This window comes from Solanum lycopersicum, chromosome 11 (assembly GCF_036512215.1).
Source record: "Solanum lycopersicum chromosome 11, SLM_r2.1".
Taxonomy (NCBI): Eukaryota; Viridiplantae; Streptophyta; class Magnoliopsida; order Solanales; family Solanaceae; genus Solanum; species Solanum lycopersicum.
This window is the reverse complement of record NC_090810.1, coordinates 20,819,129-20,837,531: the sequence shown is the minus strand read 5'-3', so window position 1 is coordinate 20,837,531 and position 18,403 is coordinate 20,819,129. Positions and strand designations below refer to the sequence as shown.

At 55.1% G+C, this 18,403-nt stretch overlaps 1 protein-coding gene and 1 pseudogene across 1 annotated transcript; both read right to left on the bottom strand.

The window, feature by feature from the left end:
- Nucleotides 1-7,829: 7,829 nt before the first annotated feature.
- Nucleotides 7,830-8,444, bottom strand: LOC138339299 (uncharacterized; the record flags this gene model as incomplete). The annotated part of the gene is made up of 1 exon (XM_069290891.1): nucleotides 7,830-8,444. A coding segment is annotated over one exon (615 nt), but the record flags the coding sequence as incomplete, so codon positions are not given.
- A 125-nt stretch (nucleotides 8,445-8,569) lies between these two features.
- Nucleotides 8,570-9,040, bottom strand: LOC138339592 (uncharacterized; annotated as a pseudogene).
- Between the last annotated feature and the right edge of the window lie 9,363 nt (nucleotides 9,041-18,403).

The following is an 18,403-nucleotide window of genomic DNA, read 5'->3' as shown; positions in this document are numbered from 1 at the left end:
ACGCTCGGCTACGTCGGGCGTGGCGTGACATTACCGCCCTTGGAGAGCACACACGGTCGGGTACGTCAGGCGTGGCATGTTATCACCGCCCTTGGACAGCACACACGATCGGCAACATCGGGTGTAGCATGCCATAATCGCCTTTGGGCAGCACACACGGTCGAACAATGTCAGGTGTGGCAAGCCATCATCGCCTTTGGGCAGCACAAACGGTCGAACAACGTCGGGCAGGCATTCTATCATCACTTTTGGACTAGCTCACACAGTTGGACGGCATCGAGATTGGCATGCCATCATCTCCCTTGGACGGCAAACACGGTTAAACGACTTTGGGCGTGGCATGCCATCATCGCGTTTGGGCTGCACACACGGTCGAACGACGTCGGGCGTGGCATGACATCACCGCCCTTGGACTGCACGCACGGTTGAATGACGTTAGGCGTGGCATGACATCACCGCTCTTGGACAACACTCATGGTCGGACTACATTGGGCATGGCATGACATCACCGCCCTTGGGCAGAATACACAGTCGGACTACGTCGGGCGTGGCATGACATCACCTCCATTGGACAGCACACACGGTCGAACGACCTCGTGCGTGGCATGCCATCATCACCTTTGGGCAGCACACACGGTCGAATGACGTTGGGCGTGGCATACCATCATAGCCCATGGATGGCAAACTCGGTCGAACGACGTCGGGCGTGGAATGCCATCATCGCCTTTGGGCAGCACACACGGTCGAACGACGTTGGGAGTGGCATGCCATCATGGCCTTTGGGCACCACACACGGTCGAACGATGTCGGGCGTGGCATGCCATCATCGCCTTTGGGCAGCACACACGATCGAACAACGTCGGGCGGGGCATGCCGTAATAGCCATGGACGGCAAACACGGTCAAACAACGTCAGGCGTGACATGCCATCACCGCCTTTGGACAGCACACACGGTCAATAGACGTCGGGCGTGGCATGCCATCTTACCTTTGGGAAACACACAGGGTCGAAAGACGTCGGGCGTGGTATGATATCACCGCTTTTGGGCAGCACACACGGTCCAATGATGTCGGGCGTGACATCATATCACCGGCTTTAGACAGCACACACGATCGAAGGAATTCGGGCGTGGAATGCCATCATAGCCCTAGAATGACAAACAAGGTTGAATGATTTCAGGCGTGGCATGCCATCATCGCCTTTGGACTAGATGACACAGTCAGACGGCGTCGGGCCTGGCATGCCATCATCGCCCTTGGACGGGAAACACGGTTGAACGACGTAGAGTGTGGCATGACATCAACGCCTAAGGACAGCACACAAGAAAGGATGACGTCGGGCGTGGCATGCCATCACCGCCCTTGTACAGCACACATGGTCAGATGACGTCGGGCGTGGCGTGACATCTTCGCTCTTGAACAACATACACGGTAGGACGACGTCAGGCGTGGCATGACATCGCGGCTCTTGCACAGCACGCATGGTCGGACGACATCGGGCATGTCATGACATCACCGCCCTTGGGCAGAACACACGGTCGGACTACGTCGGGCGTGGCATGACATCAACTCCTTTGGACAGCACACACGATCGAACGACGTTGTGCGTGCCATGCCTTCATCGCCTTTGGGCAGCACACACGGTCGAATGACGTCGGGCGTGGCATACCATCATAGCCCATGGATGGCAAACACGGTCGAACGATGTCGGGCGTGGAATGCCATCATCGCCTTTGGGCAGCACATACGATCGAACGACGTCGGGCGTGGCATGCCATCATGGACCTTGGACACCACACACGGTCGAACGAAGTCGGGCGTGGCATGCCATCATAGCCCTTGAATGGCCAACAATGTTGAACGATGTGAGGCGTGGCATGCCATCATCGCCTTTGGACTAGTTGACACACTCAGACGGCGTCGAGCGTGGCATGCCATCATCGCTCTTGGACGGGAAACATGGTTAACGACGTAGAGCGTGGCATGCCATCAATGCCTTGGGATAGCACACACAGAAGAACGACGTCGAGCGTGGCATGACATCACCGCCCTTGGACAGCATACACGGTCGAACGACGTCGGGCGTGGCATGACATCACCGCCCTTGGACAGCACAAACAATCGGCAACGTCGGGCGTGGCATGACATCACCGCCATAGGACAGCACACGGTCGGACGATGTCGGGCATGGCATGAAATACCCGCCATTGGGTAGCACACACGGTCGGATACGTCAGGCGTGACATGACATCACCGCCTCTGTACAGCACACACGGTCGAACGACGTCGAGCGTCGCATTCCATTATCGCCTTTGTGCAGCACACACGGTCGAACTATGTCGGGCAAGGCATGTCATCATCACCTTTGGGAAGCCCAAACGGTCGAACGACGTCGGGCGTGGCATGCCAACAGCACCTTTGGGCAGCAGACACGGTCGAACGACGTCGGGCGTGGCATGCCAGCGTCGCCTTTGGGCAGCACACACGGTCGAAAGACATCAGTCGTGGCATGACATCACCTCCTTTGGACAGCGCACACGGTCTAACGACGTCGGGCGCGACATGCTATCACCGCCTTTGGAAAGCACACACGGTCGAACGACGTCGAGCGTGACATGCCATCATCACCTTTGGGCAGCAAAATTGGTCGGACGACGTCAGGCGTGGCATGCCATCATCGCCCTTGGACGGCAAACAAGGTTGAACGACGTAAGGCATGGCATGACATCACCTTCTTTGGACAGCAGACACGGTCGAATGAGGTTGTGCGTGGCATGCCATAATCGCCTTTGGGCAGCACACACGGTCGAACGACGTCAGGCGTGGCATGCCATCATGGCCCTTGGAGACCACACACGGTCGTACGAAGTCGGGCGTGGCATGCCATCATAGCCCTTGAACGACAAACAAGGTTGAACGATGTAAGGCATGGCATGCCATCATCGCCTTTGGACTAGCTGACACAGTCGGACGGCATCGGGCGTGGCATGCCATCATCCCTTTTGGACGGGAAACACGAATGAACGATGTAGAGCGTGTCATGCCATCAGCGCCTTGGGACAGCACACACGGAAGAACGACGTCGGGCGTGGCATGCTTTCATCGCCTTTGGGCAGCACAGACGGTCGGACGACGTCGGGCGTGGCATGCCATCACCGCCTTTAGACATCACACACGGTCGAACGAATTTGGGCGTGGCATGCCATCATAGCCCTTGAATGGCAAACAAGGTTGAATGATGTAAGGCTTGGCATACCATCATCGCCTTTGGACTAGCTGACACAGTCGAACGGCGTCGGGCGTGGCATCCCATCATCACCCTTGGGCGGGAAACACGGTCGAACGATATAGAGTGCGGCATGCCATCAACGGCTAAGGACAACACACAAGAAAGGACGACGTCGGGCGTGACATGCTATCATCTCCTTTAGACAGCACAGACGGTCCGACGACGTCGGGCGTGGCATGCCATCACCGCCCTTGGATAGCACACATGGCTGGATGACGTCGGGCGTGGCATGCCATCACCGCCCTTGGACAACATACATGGTAGGACGACGTCGGGCGTGGTATGAGATCACCGCTCTTGGACTGCACGCATGGTCGGACTACGTCGGGCGTGGCATGACATCACCACCTTTGGACAGCACACACGGTCGAACGACGCATGGCATGGCATAACATCATCGCCCTTGAACTGCATGCACGGTCAGATGACATCGGGCGTGGCATGACATCACCACCTTTGGACAACACACACGGTCGGCAACGTCGGGCATGACATGACATCGCCGCTCTTGGATAGCACGCATGGTCGGACGACATCGGGCATGGCATGACATCACCGCATTTGGGCAGCACACACAGTCGAACGACGTCAGGCGTGGCATGCCGTCATCGCCTTTCGGCAGCACATACGGTCGAATGACGTCGGCATGGCATGCCATCATAGCCCATGGACGGCAAATACGGTCGAACTTCGTCGGGTGTGGAATGCCATCATCGCCTTTGGGAAGCACACACGATCGAATGACGTCGGGCGTGGTATGCCGTCATGGCCCTTGGACACCATACACGGTCGAACGAAGTCAGGCGTGGCATCCATCATAGCCCTTGAACAGCTAACAAGGTTGAACGACGTCAGGCGTGGCATGCCATCATCGCCTTTGGACTAGCTGACACATTCGGACGGCTTCGGTGTGGCATGCCATCATCGCTCTTGGACGGGAAACACGGTCGAACGACGTAGAGCGTGGCATGCCATCAAGGCCGTTGTACAGCACACACGGAAGAACGACATCAGGCGTGGCATGCTATCATCGCCATTGGGCAGCATAGACGGTCAGACGACGTCGAGCGTGGCATGCCATCACCGCCCTTGGACATCACACACGCTCGGATGACGTCGGGCGTGGCATGCCATCACCGCCCTTGGACAATACACACAGTAGGACGACGTCGGGCATGGCATGACCTCACCGCCCTTGGGCAGCACACACGGTCGGACTACGTCGGGCGTGGAATGACATCACCACCTTTGGTTAGCACACACGGTCAAACGATGTCGGGAGTGGCGTGCCATCATCGCCTTTGGGCAGCACACACGATCGAACGACGTGTGGCAGGGCATGCCATAATAGCCCATGGACGACAAACATGATCGAACGACGTCAGGCGTGACATGTCATCATCGCCTTTGGACAGCACACAAGGTCGAACGTCGTCGGGCGTGGCATGCCATCATAGCCTTTGGGCAGCACACACAGTTGAACGACGTTGGGCGTGGCATGACATCACTGCCTTTGGACAGCACACACGGTCGAACGACGTTGGGCGTGACATGCCATCACCGCCTTTGGACAGCACACACGGTTGAACGACGTCGAGCATTCCATTATCGCCTTTGGGCAGCACACACGGTCGAATGACGTCTGGCGTGGCATGCCATTATCGCCTTTAGGCAGCATAAATGATCGAACGACGTCGGGCGTGACATGCCATCACCGCCTTTGGACAGCACACACGGTCGAACGACGTCGAGCGTTCCATTATCGCCTTTGGGCAGCACACACGGTCGAACGACGTCTGGCGTGGCATGCCATTATTGACTTTGGGCAACACAAACGGTCGAACGACGTCGGGCATGGCATGACATCACCGCCCTAGGACATCATGCACGGTTGGACGACGTTGGGCGTGGCATGACATCACCGCCCTTGGACAGCACACACGGTCGAACGACGTCGGGCCTAGCATGACATCACGGCCATTGGACGGCACGCACGATCGAACGACGTCGGGCGTGGCATGACATCACCACCTTTGGACATCAAACACGGTGGAACGTCATTGGGCGTGGCATGCCATTATCGCCTTTGGGCAGCACACACGATCGAACGACGTCGGGCGTGGTATGTCGTCATGGCCCTTGGACACCACACATGGTCGAACGAAGTCAGGCGTGGCATGCCATCATAGCCCTTTAATGGCTCACACGGTCGAACGACGTCGGGCGTGGCATTCCATCATCGCCTTTGGGCAGCACACACGATCGAACGACGTCGGTCGTGGCATGCCATCTTGCCTTTGGGAAGCACACACGGTCGAAAGACGTCAGGAGTGGTATGACATCACCTCCTTTGGGCAGCACACACGAGCGGACGATGTCGGGCGTGGCATGCCATCATGGCCTTTGGACTAGCTGACACGATCAGACGACATCGAGCGTCGCATGCCATCATCGCCTTTGGACTAGCTGACATGGTCGGGCGACGTCGAGCGTGGCATGCCATCTTTGCCCTTGCGCAGCACAGACGGTAAGACGGCGTCGGGCGTGGCATGCCATCATCGCCCTTGGACAGCATAGACGGTTGGCCGTTGTCGGGTGTGACATGCCATCACCGCCTTTGGACAGCACAAATGGTTAAACGACGTCAAGCGTGGCATGACATCACAACCTTTGGACAATACACACGGTCGAACAACGTCAGGCGTGGCATGACATCACCGCCTTGAGGCATCATAGCCATTGGAAAGCACGAACGGTCGGCCGTCATCGGACGTGCCTTCACACAACGGTCAGCCGTTGCCTGCCCGCATCGGTCTTGGCTTGCTCGACATTGTTCGAGTTCTAGATGATAGATGCGAATGTTCATGCCGTACATAAATCAAAGGATTTTGAAACAACCTCCATGCATAACAAACATATTCATCTACTTTTCATTATCTATTCTCTAACGTTTCCACCAAACGTGGCTCTTTCGCATCATTTTTATTACTTTTACAGTTCGTACGATATTGAAACATCTTTTATTTGTGCAAATATATATTTTATCATTAATTTGACATGTTTATAATTGTTTTCGAGCATTTCTATATTTTTCTGACTTTTGATCATTATTTTATAATTTGTTTTTAAGCTTTTTTATTTTTTACGTCTCTTTTTAAAAATTAAAATTTATTAAATTTTTTATTTTAAGGTTCCCATATTTATTTGTGAATTTTCGGAGTTGATTTCATATTTTTTCTGATATTTTCCCTATTTTAAAATAATTTATTACTAACTTTGCGGAATTTAAAAAAAAATTAAAAAAAATGTTGAAAAATATTTTATATATATATATATATATATTGAAGTCATTTATGAAAGCTAATGTGTGTTTGTACCTTTGAACGTGCATATTTGGGTTGTACGTTTCCATTATGATTCTATGGAAAATCCATGTCTACTCCTGTCACATGGGTAAAACATTTTTAAGCATATATAAGGGGGGTAGAGGTGTTGGAGGCAGACTGAGGAGCAGGCATGCAGACGACATAGGCGTCTTTTGGGCTTAGTAGGCATGCTGCGTGGGCGCTTGATGGCATGCATGGCTTGTTCGTGGTACGCTGTTGGGCATTTACAAAAACACGTCGGCGATGTCGACGGGTCGAGTAAGGCAAAGGCAGGCGGACGTCAAGGGCGTCCTGTGGGCTTAGTAGGCGTGCTGCGTGGGCGCTTGATGCAATGCATGGCTCGTCCATGCTACGCCGTTGGGCGTCTACAAAAATGTGCAAGCGATGTTTGCGGGGCGGCTGAGGCGAAGGATGGCGAACGTCAAGGGTGTCCTGTGGGCTTAGTAGGCGCGCTGCGTGGGCGCTTGATGGAATGCATGGCCCGTCCGTGCTACGTCGTTCGGCGTTTACAAAAACAAGCCCGCGACATCTGCGGGGCATTTGAGGCGGTGGCAGGCGGACGTCATGGGCGTCCTGTGGGCTTAGTAAGTGTGTTGCGCGGGCGCTTGACGGCATGAATGGTTTGTCTGTGCTACGCCGTTGGGCGTCAACAAAAACATGCTAGCGACGTCTGCGGGGCAGCTGAGGCGAAAGCAGGTAGACATCAAGGGCGTCATGTGGGCTTAGTAGGCGTGTTGCGTGGGCGCTTGATTGCATGCATGGCTCATCCGTGCTACGCCGCTGGGCGCTTGCAAACACATGACGATGACGTCAGTGGGGCAACCGAGGCATTACAAGGTGGACGTCACGGGCGTCCTGTGGGCTTAATAGGCGTGCTGCGTGGGCGCTTGACGACGTGCATGGCTCGTCCGTGCTATGCCTTTGGGCGCTTACAAAAACATGCCAGCAACGTTTGCGGGGCGACCGGGCGCCACCGAGGGAACTTCTCAAGATCGGTTTATAATGGCGTTTGGAGTGGAAACGGCAGTACTTTAGGTGAGTGGCGAGTTCTTGAGCTCCTGTTACGGCTAACTCTAGGCGCCACATGCACAGCGCACGTAAGGCCATGTATGGATAGGGGCCTGTCCGGAGATGTCGGCGGGAGCCTCGGAAGAGTTATCTTTTCTGTTTAATAGCCTGCCCACCCTGGAATCGGCTCAGACTGAGGCAGGGTCCAGCGGCTCGAAGAGCACAGCATATCGCGTGGTGTCCGGTGCTCTCCCGGCGACCCTTGAAAATCCGGAGGACCGAATGTCGTCCATGCCCGGTCGTACTCATAACCGCATCAGGTCTCCAAGGTGAACAACCTCTGGTCGATGGAACAATGTAGGCAAGGGAAGTTGGCAAAATTGATCCGTAACTTTGGGAAAAGGATTGCCTCTGAGGGATGTGCACCGGGGTCCAAGTCCCGAACCCGTCGGTTGTCGGTGGACTGCTCGAGCTGCTCCCATGGTGAGAGCGTGTCGCCGCGTGCCGGACGGGGGAAGGACTGGGAGCGGTTCCTTCAAGGGCCTTCCTCGGGCGTCGAACAACCAACTCAGAACTGGTACGGACAAGGGGAATCGAACTGTTTAATTTAAACAAAGCATTGCAATGGTCCCAACGGATGTTTACGCAATGTGATTTCTGCACAGTGCTCTGAATGTCAAAGTGAAGAAATTCAACCAAGCGCGGGTAAACGGCGGGAGTAACTATGACTCTCTTAAGGTATCCAAATGCCTCGTAATCTAATTAGTGACGTGCATGAATGGATTAACGAGATTCCCACTGTCCCTGTCTACTATCCAGCGAAACCACAGCCAAGGAAACAGGCTTGGCAGAATCAGCGGGGAAAGAAGACCCTGTTGAGCTTGACTCTAGTCTGACTTTATCAAATGACTTGAGAGGTGTAATATAAGTGGGAGTCGAAAGGCGAAAGTGAAATACCACTACTTTTAACGTTACTTTACTTATTCCGTGAATTGGAAGTGGGGCACTGCCCCTCTTTTTGGACCAAAGGCTCGCTTCGCGGGCCAATTCAGGAGGAAGACATTGTCAGGTGGGGAGTTTTGATTGGGCGGCACATCTTTTAAAAGATAACGCAGGTGTCCTAAGATGAGCTCAACAAGAACAGAAATCTCGTGTGGTAAAGAAGGGTAAAATCTCGTTTGATTCTGATTTCCATTACGAATACGAACCATGAAAGCATGGCCTAACGATCCTTTAGACCTTCGGAATTCAAAGCTAGAAGTGTTTGAAAAGTTACCACTGGGATAACTGTCTTGTGGCAGCAAAGCGTGAATAGCGACATTGCTTTTTGATCCTTTGATGTCGGCTCTTCCTATCATTGTGAAGCAGAATTCACCAAGTGTTGGATTGTTCACTCACCAATAGGGAACGTGAGCTGGGTTTAGATCGTCGTGAGACATGTGAGTTTTACCCTACTAATGACAGTGTCGCAATAGTAATTCAATAAAGTATGAGAGGAACCGTTGATTCACACAATTGGCCATCGCGCTTGGTTGAAAATCCAGTGGTACGAAGCTACCGTGTGAGGGATTATGACTGAACACCTCTAAGTCAGAATCCAGGCTAGAAGCGACGCATGATCCCGCCGTCCGCTTGCCGAACCGCAGTAGGGTCCTATGTCCCCCAAGGGAACGAATCATTGGCTAAGTCGCTACGACGGAAGCGTCGCGGTGACCGCCTTGAAGTATAATTTCCATTGAGCGGTGGGTAGAATCTTTTGTAGACGACTTAAATACACGACGGGGTTTATTAAGTGGCAGAGTGGCCTTGCTGCCACGATCCACTGAGATTCAGCCCTTTGTCGCTCCGATTCGTCCTTTCCACACTCCCCCTCCCCCAGAATCAAATCCAATCATTTCTAACTTTTCAAATGAGAGGCTCGCGTGCTGCTTGCATCCTTGGAAGGGGAAAAATAACTAAGTGTTGAAATATATGTACCGGAAGTAACATGGCACGTGAAGTTCATTAGTCTGCCGCAAAGTGTTGAGCTATACGTTCTATGATGGTCAAACACTTGTCAAATAACTAAGCCCCGTTGCGAGGTTTTCGTGACGTTAACCTCACTTATCAAGCCTAATGACATATTAAGGGACTAATGATATGTCACTATAAGTGCTTTTCGAAATGTCAGGTCCGATTTTTAAAGCCAAGTTAGATGTCAAGGGGAAAATGAGTCTGCGTACACAACACGTTCACGGCCAAGCGGCATCAAACAAGTCCTGTGCAGAACAGGCGTGGACTGCAAAATACGCCCTTGTTCTGCTCTGACGGTCGAATGACGTCAGGCGTGGCATGCCATCACCTCCCTTGGACAGCACACATGGTCGAACGACGTCGGGCGTAGCATGCCATCACCGCCCTGGGACAGCACACACGTTAGGACGACGTCGGGCGTGGCATGACATCACCGCCCTTGGACAGCACACACGGTCGAACAACGTCTGGCATGGCATGACATCACTGCCCTTTGACTGCATGCACGATTGGACGACGTCAGGCGTGGCATGACATCACCGCCCTTGGACAGCACACAGCCGGCAACGTCGGGCGTGGCATGAAATCACCCCCCTTGGACAGCACACACGATCGGACGACGTCAGCCGTGGTATGACATCACAGCCCTTGGATAGCACACATGGTAGGACTACGTCAGGCGTGGCATTAAATCACCGCCCATGGACTACACGCACGGTCTTACAACATCAGGCGTGGCATGACATCACCGCACTTGGACAGCACACATGGTCAAACGACGTCGGGTGTGGCATGACCTCACTGCCCTTGGGCAGCACACACGGTCGGACTACGTCGGGCGTGGCATGCCATCATCGTGTTGGGCAGCACACACTGTCGAACGACGTCAGGCGTGGCATGCCATCATCGCGTTTGGGATGCACACACGGTCGAATGACGTCGGCCGTTGCATTCCATCATCGCCTTTAGGCAGCACAAACGGTCAAACGATGTCGGGTGTGGTATGATATCACCGCCCTTGGACTGCACGCACAATTGGCAACGTCGGGCGTGGCATGACATCACCGCCCTTAGACAGCACACTCACTCGGCAACGTCAGGCGTGGCATGGCATCACTGCCCTTGGACAGAGCACACAGTCGGCTACGTCGGGCTTGCCATGCCATCACCGCCCTTGGACAGCACAGACATTCGGACTGCGTCAGGCGTGGCATGACATCACCGCCCTTGGGCAGCACACACGGTCGGCAACATCGGGCGTGGCATGACATTACCACCCTTGGACAACACACACGGTCGGCAACGTCAAGCGTGGCATGACATCACTGCCCTTGGACAGCACACACGATCAGCAACATCGGGTGTGGCATGCCATCATTTCTTTTGGGCAGCACACACGGTCGAACGACGTCGGGTGTGGCATGCCATCATCGCCTTTGGGCAGCACAAACGGTCGAACAACGTCGGGCGTGCATCCCATCATCACCTTTGGACTAGCTCACACAGTCGGACGGCATCGAGATTGGCATGCCATCATCTCCCTTGGACGGCAAACACGGTTAAACGACTTCGGGTGTGGCATGCCATCATCGCGTTTGGGCAGCACACACGTTCGAACGACGTCGAACGTGGCATGACATCACCTCCCTTGTACTGCACGCACGGTCGAACGACGTCAGGCGTGGCATGACATCACTGCTCTTGGACAGCAATCATGGTCGGACGACATTGAGCATGGCATGACATCACCGCCCTTGGGCAGAATACACAGTCGTACTACGTCGGGCGTGGCATGACATCACCTCCTTTGGACAACACACACGATCGAACGACGTCGTGCGTGGCATGCCGTCATCGCCTTTGGGTAGCACACATGGTCGAATGACGTCGGGTGTGGCATACCATCATAGACCATAGATGGCAAACACGGTCGAACAACGTCGGGCGTGGCATGCAATCATGACCCTTGGACACCACACACGGTCGAACGAAGTCGGGCGTGGCATGCCATCATCGCCTTTGGGCAGCACACACGATCGAACAACGTTGGGCGGGGCATGCCATAATAGCCCATGGACGGCAAACACGGTCAAACGACGTCAGGCGTGACATGCCATCACCGCCTTTGGACAGCACACATGGTCGATAGACGTCGGGCGTGGCATGCCATCTTACCTTTGGGATACACACACGGTCGAAATACGTCGGGTGTGGTATGATATCTTCGATTTTGGGCGGCACACACGGTCAAACGATGTCGGGCGTGACATCACATCACCGCCTTTAGACAGCACACACGGTCGAAGGAATTTGGGCGTGGCATGCCATCATAGCCCTTGAATGGCAAACAAGGTTGAATGATGTCAGGCGTGGCATGCCATCATCGCCTTTGGACTAGCTGAAACAGTCAGACGCCGTCAGGCGTGGCATGCCATCATCGCCCTTGGACAGGAAACACGGTCAAACGACATAGAGCGTGGCATGCCATCAACGCCTAAGGACAACACACAAGAAAGGACGACGTCGAGCGTGGCATGCTATCATCTCCTTCGGGCAGCACAGACGGTAGGACGACATCAGGCGTGGCATGCCATCACCGCACTTGGACAGCACACATGGTCGGATGACATCGGGCGTAGCATGACATCACCGCTCTTGGACAGCATACAGGGTAGGACGATGTACGGCGTGGCATGACATCGCCGCTCTTGGACAGCACGCATGGTCGGATGACATCGGGCATGGCATGACATCACCGCCCTTGGGCAGAACACACAGTCGGACTACGTCGGGCGTGGCACGACATCACCTCCTTTGGATAGCACACACGGTCGAACGACGTTGTGCGTGGCATACCATCATCGCCTTTGGGCATCACACACGGTCGAATGACGTCGGGCGTGGCATACCATCATAGCCCATGGATGGCTAACACGGTCGAACGACGTCGAGCGTGGAATGCCATCATCGCCTTTGGGGAGCACACACGGTCGAACGACGTCGGGCGTGGCATGTCATCATGTCCCTTCGACACCACACACGGTCGAACGAAGTCGGGCGTGGAATGCCATCATAGCCCTTGAACAACCAACAAGGTGGAACGTCATATGGCGTGGCATGCCATCATCGCCTTTGGACTAGTTGACACACTCAGACGGCGTAGGGCGTGGCATGCCATCATCTCCTTTGGACGGGAAACATGGTCGAACGACGTAGAGCGTCGCATGCCATCAATGCCTTGGGATAGCACACACAGAAGAACGACGTCGGGCATGGCATGACATCACCGTCCTTGGACAGCATACACAATTGAACGACGTCGGGCGTGGCATGACATCACCGCCCTTGGACAGACAGACAATCGGCGACGTTGGGCGTGGCATGACATCACCGCCTTAGGACAGCACACGGTCAGACGATGTCGGGCATGGCATGAAATACCCGCCATTGGGTAGCACACACGGTCGGATACGTCAGGCAAGGCATGACATCACCGCCTTTGTACAGCACACACGGTCGAACGACGTCGAGCGTGGCATTCCATTATCGCCTTTGTGCAGCACACACGGTCAAACTACATCGGGCAAGGCATCCCATCATCACCTTTGGGAAGCACAAACGGTCGAACGACGTCGGGCGTGGCATGCCAACATCACCTTTGGGCAGTAGACATGGTCGAACGACGTCGGGCGTGGCATGCCAGCATGACCTTTGGGAAGCACACACGGTCGAAAGACGTCGGTCATGGCATGACATCACCTCCTTTGGATAGCGCACATGGTCTAACGACGTCGGGCGCGACATGCCATCACCGCCTTTGGAAATTACAAACGGTCGAACGACGTTGGGCGTGGCATGCCATCATCACCTTTGGGAAGCAAAAATGGTCGGACGGCGTCAGGCGTGGCATGCCATTATCGCCCTTGGACGACAAACAAGGTTGAACGACGTAAGGCGTGTCATGACATCATCTCCTTTGGACAGCAGACACAGTCGAATGAGGTTGTGCGTGGCATGCCATCATCGCCTTTGGGCAGCACACACGGTCGAATGATGTCGGGCGTGGCATACCATCATAGCCCATGGATGGCAAACACGGTCGAACAACGTCAGGCGTGGAATGCCATCATCGCCTTTGGGCAGCACACACGTTCGAATGACGTCAAGCGTGGCATGCCATAATGGCCCTTGGACACCACACACGGTCGAACGAAATCGGGCGTGGCATGCCATCATAGCCCTTGAACGACAAACAAGGTTGAACGACGTAAGGCGTGGCATGACATCATCGCCTTTGGACTAGCTTACACAGTCGGACGGCATCGGGCATGCCATGCCATCATCGCTCTTGGACGGGAAACACGGACAAACGATGCAGAGCGTGGCATGCCATCAACGCCTTGGTACAGCACACACGGAAGAACGACGTCGGGCATGGCATGCTCTCATCGCCTTTGGGCAGCACAGACGGTTGGACGACGTCAGGCGTGGCATGCCATCACCGCCCTTTGACATCACACACGGTCGGATGAATACAACCATGGAATGCACCGCCCTTGGACACCACACATGGTAGGACGACGTCGAGTGTGGCATGACCTCACCGCCCTTGGGCAGCACACACGGTCGGACTACGTCGGGCGTGGCATGAAATCACCACCTTTGGATAGCACACACGGTCTAACGACATCGGGCGTGGCATGCAATCATCGCCTTTGGGAAGCACACACGATCGAATGTTGTTGGGCGTGGCATGCCATCATATTCTTTGGACGGCAAACACGGTCGAACAACGTCAAGCGTGACAAGCTATCACCGCCTTTGGACAGCACACACAATCGAACATCGTCGGGCGTGGCATGCCATCATCGCCTTTATACAACACACACGGTCGAACGACGTTGGGCGTGGCATGACATCACCGCCTATGGACAACACACATGGTCGAACGACGTAGGGCGTGACATGCCATCACCGTCTTTGGACAGAACCCACAGTCGAACGACGTCGAGCGTGGCATTCCATTATCGCCTTTGGGCAGCACACATGGTCGAACAACGTCAGGCGTGGCATGCCATTTTTGCCTTTGGGCAGCACAAACGGTCGAACGACGTCGGGCATGGCATGACATCATCGCCCTAGGACTACACGCACGGTTGGACAATGTAGGGCGTGGCATGACATCACCGCCCTTGGATAGCACACATGGTCGAACAACGTCGGGCCTGGCATGACATCACCGCCCTTGGACGGCACGCACGATCGAACGACGTCGGTCGTGGCATGACATCACCACCCTTAGACGTCACACACGGTCGAACGTCGTTGGGCGCGGCATGCCATTATCGCCTTTGGGCAGTATAAACGATCAAATGACGTCGGGCGTGGCATGCCATCATCTCCCTTGGACGGCAAACACGGTCAAACTACGTCGTGGGGGGCATGCCATAACCGCCTTTGGACAACACACATAGTCGGACGATGTCGGGCGTGGCATGCCATCATCTCCTTTGGCAGCACAGACGGTCGGACGGCTTCGGGGCTGGCATTCCATCATCGCCCTTGGATAGCACAAACTATCGGCCGTCGTCAGGCGTGGCATTACATCACCGCCCTTGGACAGCACACACGGTCGAACGACGTCTGCTGTGGCATGACATCACCACCCTTGGACTGCACACACGATCTGATGAATTCGGGCGTGGCATGACATCACCGCCTTTGGAAAGCACACAGCCGGCAACTTCGAGCGTGGCATGACATCACCGCCCTAAGACAACTCACACGGTCATTAACGTCAGGCGTGGCATGACATCACCGCTCTTGGACAGCACACACGGTCGGACGACGTCGGGCGTGGCTTGACATCACATCCCTTGGACATAACACACAGTCGAATAATGTCAGGCGTGACATGACATCACCGCCCTTGGACTGCACGTACGGTCGGACGACGTCGGGCGTGTCATGTCATTACTGACCTTGGACAGCACACACGGTCGGACTTCGTCGGGCGTGGCATGACATCACCGCCTTTGGACAACACACACGGTTGACCGACGTCGGGCGTGGCATGCCATCATCGCCTTTGGGCAGCACGCACAGTCGAACGACGCCGGGCGTGGCATGACATCACCGCCTTTGGACAGCACACAGAGTGGAACAATGTCGAGCGTGACATGCCATCACCGCCTTTGGACAGCACACACGGTAGAACGATGTCGGGCGTGGCATGCCATCATCGTCTTAAGGCAGCACAAATGGTCAAACGATGTCAGGCGTGGCAGGACATCACCGCCTTTGGACAGCACACACGGTCTAGCGACGTCAGGCGTGGCATGACATCACCGCCTTGGGGTAAGCACAGATGGTTGAATGACGTCGAGCATGGCATGCCATAATCGCCTTAAGGAAGAATAAACGGTCAAGCGACGTCGGGTGTGGCATGACATCACCGCCCTTGGACTGCTCGCACGGTCGGCAACGTCGGGCGTGGCATGACATCACCGCCTTTGGACAGCACACACGGTAGAACGACGTCTGGCATGACATGACATCACCGCCTTTAGACAATACACACGGTGGAACGACGTCGGGCGTGGCATGCCATCATCGCCTTTGGACTAGCTGACACAGTTGGACGGCGTCGGTCGTGGCATGCCATCGTCGCCCTTGGATGGGAAACATGGTCGACAATGTAGAGAGTGGCATGCCATCAACGCCTAGGATAGCACACACGAAAGGACGACGTAGGGTGTGTCATGCTATCAACGCCTTTCGGCAGCACAGACAGTCAGACGACATCGGGCTTAGCATGCCATCACCGCCCTTAGACAGAACACATGGTCGGATGACGTTGGGCGTGGCATGCCATCACTGCCCTTGGACAGCACACACAGTAAGACTACGTCGGGCGTGGCATGACATCACCACCTTTGGACAGCACACACGGTCGAACGACGTCAGCCGTGGTATGTCATTATCGCCTTTGGGCAGCACACACGGTCGAACGACGTCGGGCGTGGCATGCCATCATAGCCTATGGATGGCAAACACGATCGAACGACGTCAAGTATGACATGCCATCACCGCCTTTGGACAGCACACACGGTTGAATGACGTCAGGTAGGGCATGCCATCATCGCCTTTGGGCCGTACACACGGTCGAAAGACGTCGGGCGTGGCATGACATCACCGCCTTTGGACAGCACACACGGTAAAACAACATCGGGCGTGACATGCCATCACTGCCTTTGGACAGCACACACGGTCAAACGACGTCGGGCGTGTAATACCATCATCTCCTGTGGCCAGCACACACGGTCGAACTAAGTCAGGCGTGGCATGCCGTCATCGCCTTTGGACTAGCTGACACCATTGGCCTGCGTCGGGCACGGCATGCCATCATCGCCCTTGGACGGGAAACACGGTAGAACGACGTAGAGCAAGGAATGCCATCAACGCCTTGGGACAGCACAAACGAAAGGATGACGTCGGGCGTGGCATGCCATCACTTCCCCTGGACAACACACATGGTCGGATGACATCGGGCGTGGCATGCCATCACTGCCCTTGGACAGCACACACGGTTGGACGACGTCGAGCGTGGCATGAGATCACCGCTCATGGACTGCACGCATGGTCGGACTACGTCGGGCGTGGTATGACGTCACCACCTTTGGAAAGAGCACACGGTCGAACGACGCATGGCATTGCATGACATCACCGCCCTTGAATTGCACGAATAGTCAGACAAAATCGGGCGTGGCATGACATCACTGCCTTTGGAGAGCACACACGGTCGGCAACGTCAGGCGTGGCATGACATCTCCGCTCTTGGACAGCACGCATGGTCGGACGACATTGGACATGGCATGACATCACCGCCCTTGGGCAGCACACACGGTCGGACTACATTGGGCGTGGCATGACATCACCTATTTGAACAGCAAACACGGTTGAACGACGTCGTGTGTGGCATGCCATCATCACCTTTGGGCAGAACACCCGGTCGAACGACGTCGGGCATGACATGCTGTCATGGCCCTTGGACACCACACACGGTCGAACAAAGTCGGGTGTGGCATGCCATCATAGCCCTTGAACGGCAAACAAGGTTGAACGACGTCACGCGTGGCATGCCATCATCGCCTTTGGACTAGCTGACACACTCAGACTGCGTCTGGTGTGGCATGCCATCATTGCTTTTGGACTGGAAACATGGTCGAATGACGTAGAGAGTGGCATGCCATCAACGCCTTGGGACAACACACACGGAAGGACGACGTCAGGCGTGGCATGACATCATCACCTTTGGGCAGCACACACGATTGAACTACGTCGGGCGTGGCATGCCATTATCGCCTTTGGGCAGCACAAAAGGTGGAATGACGTCGGGCGTGACATGCCATCATCACGTTAGGGCAGCACACACAGTCAAACAACGTCGGGCGTGGCATGCCATAATCGCCTTAAGGTAGCACACACAGTCGAAAGACGTCAGGCGTGGCATGACATCACCGCCTTTCGACAGCACACACGGTCGAATGACGTCGAGCGTGACATGCCATCACCGCCCTTGGGCAGCACACTCGGTCAGACTACGTCAGGCGTTGCATGACATCACCGCCTTTGTACAGCACACACGGTCGAACGACGTCGGGCGTGGCATGCCATCATCGCCTTTGGACAGCACACACGGTCAAACG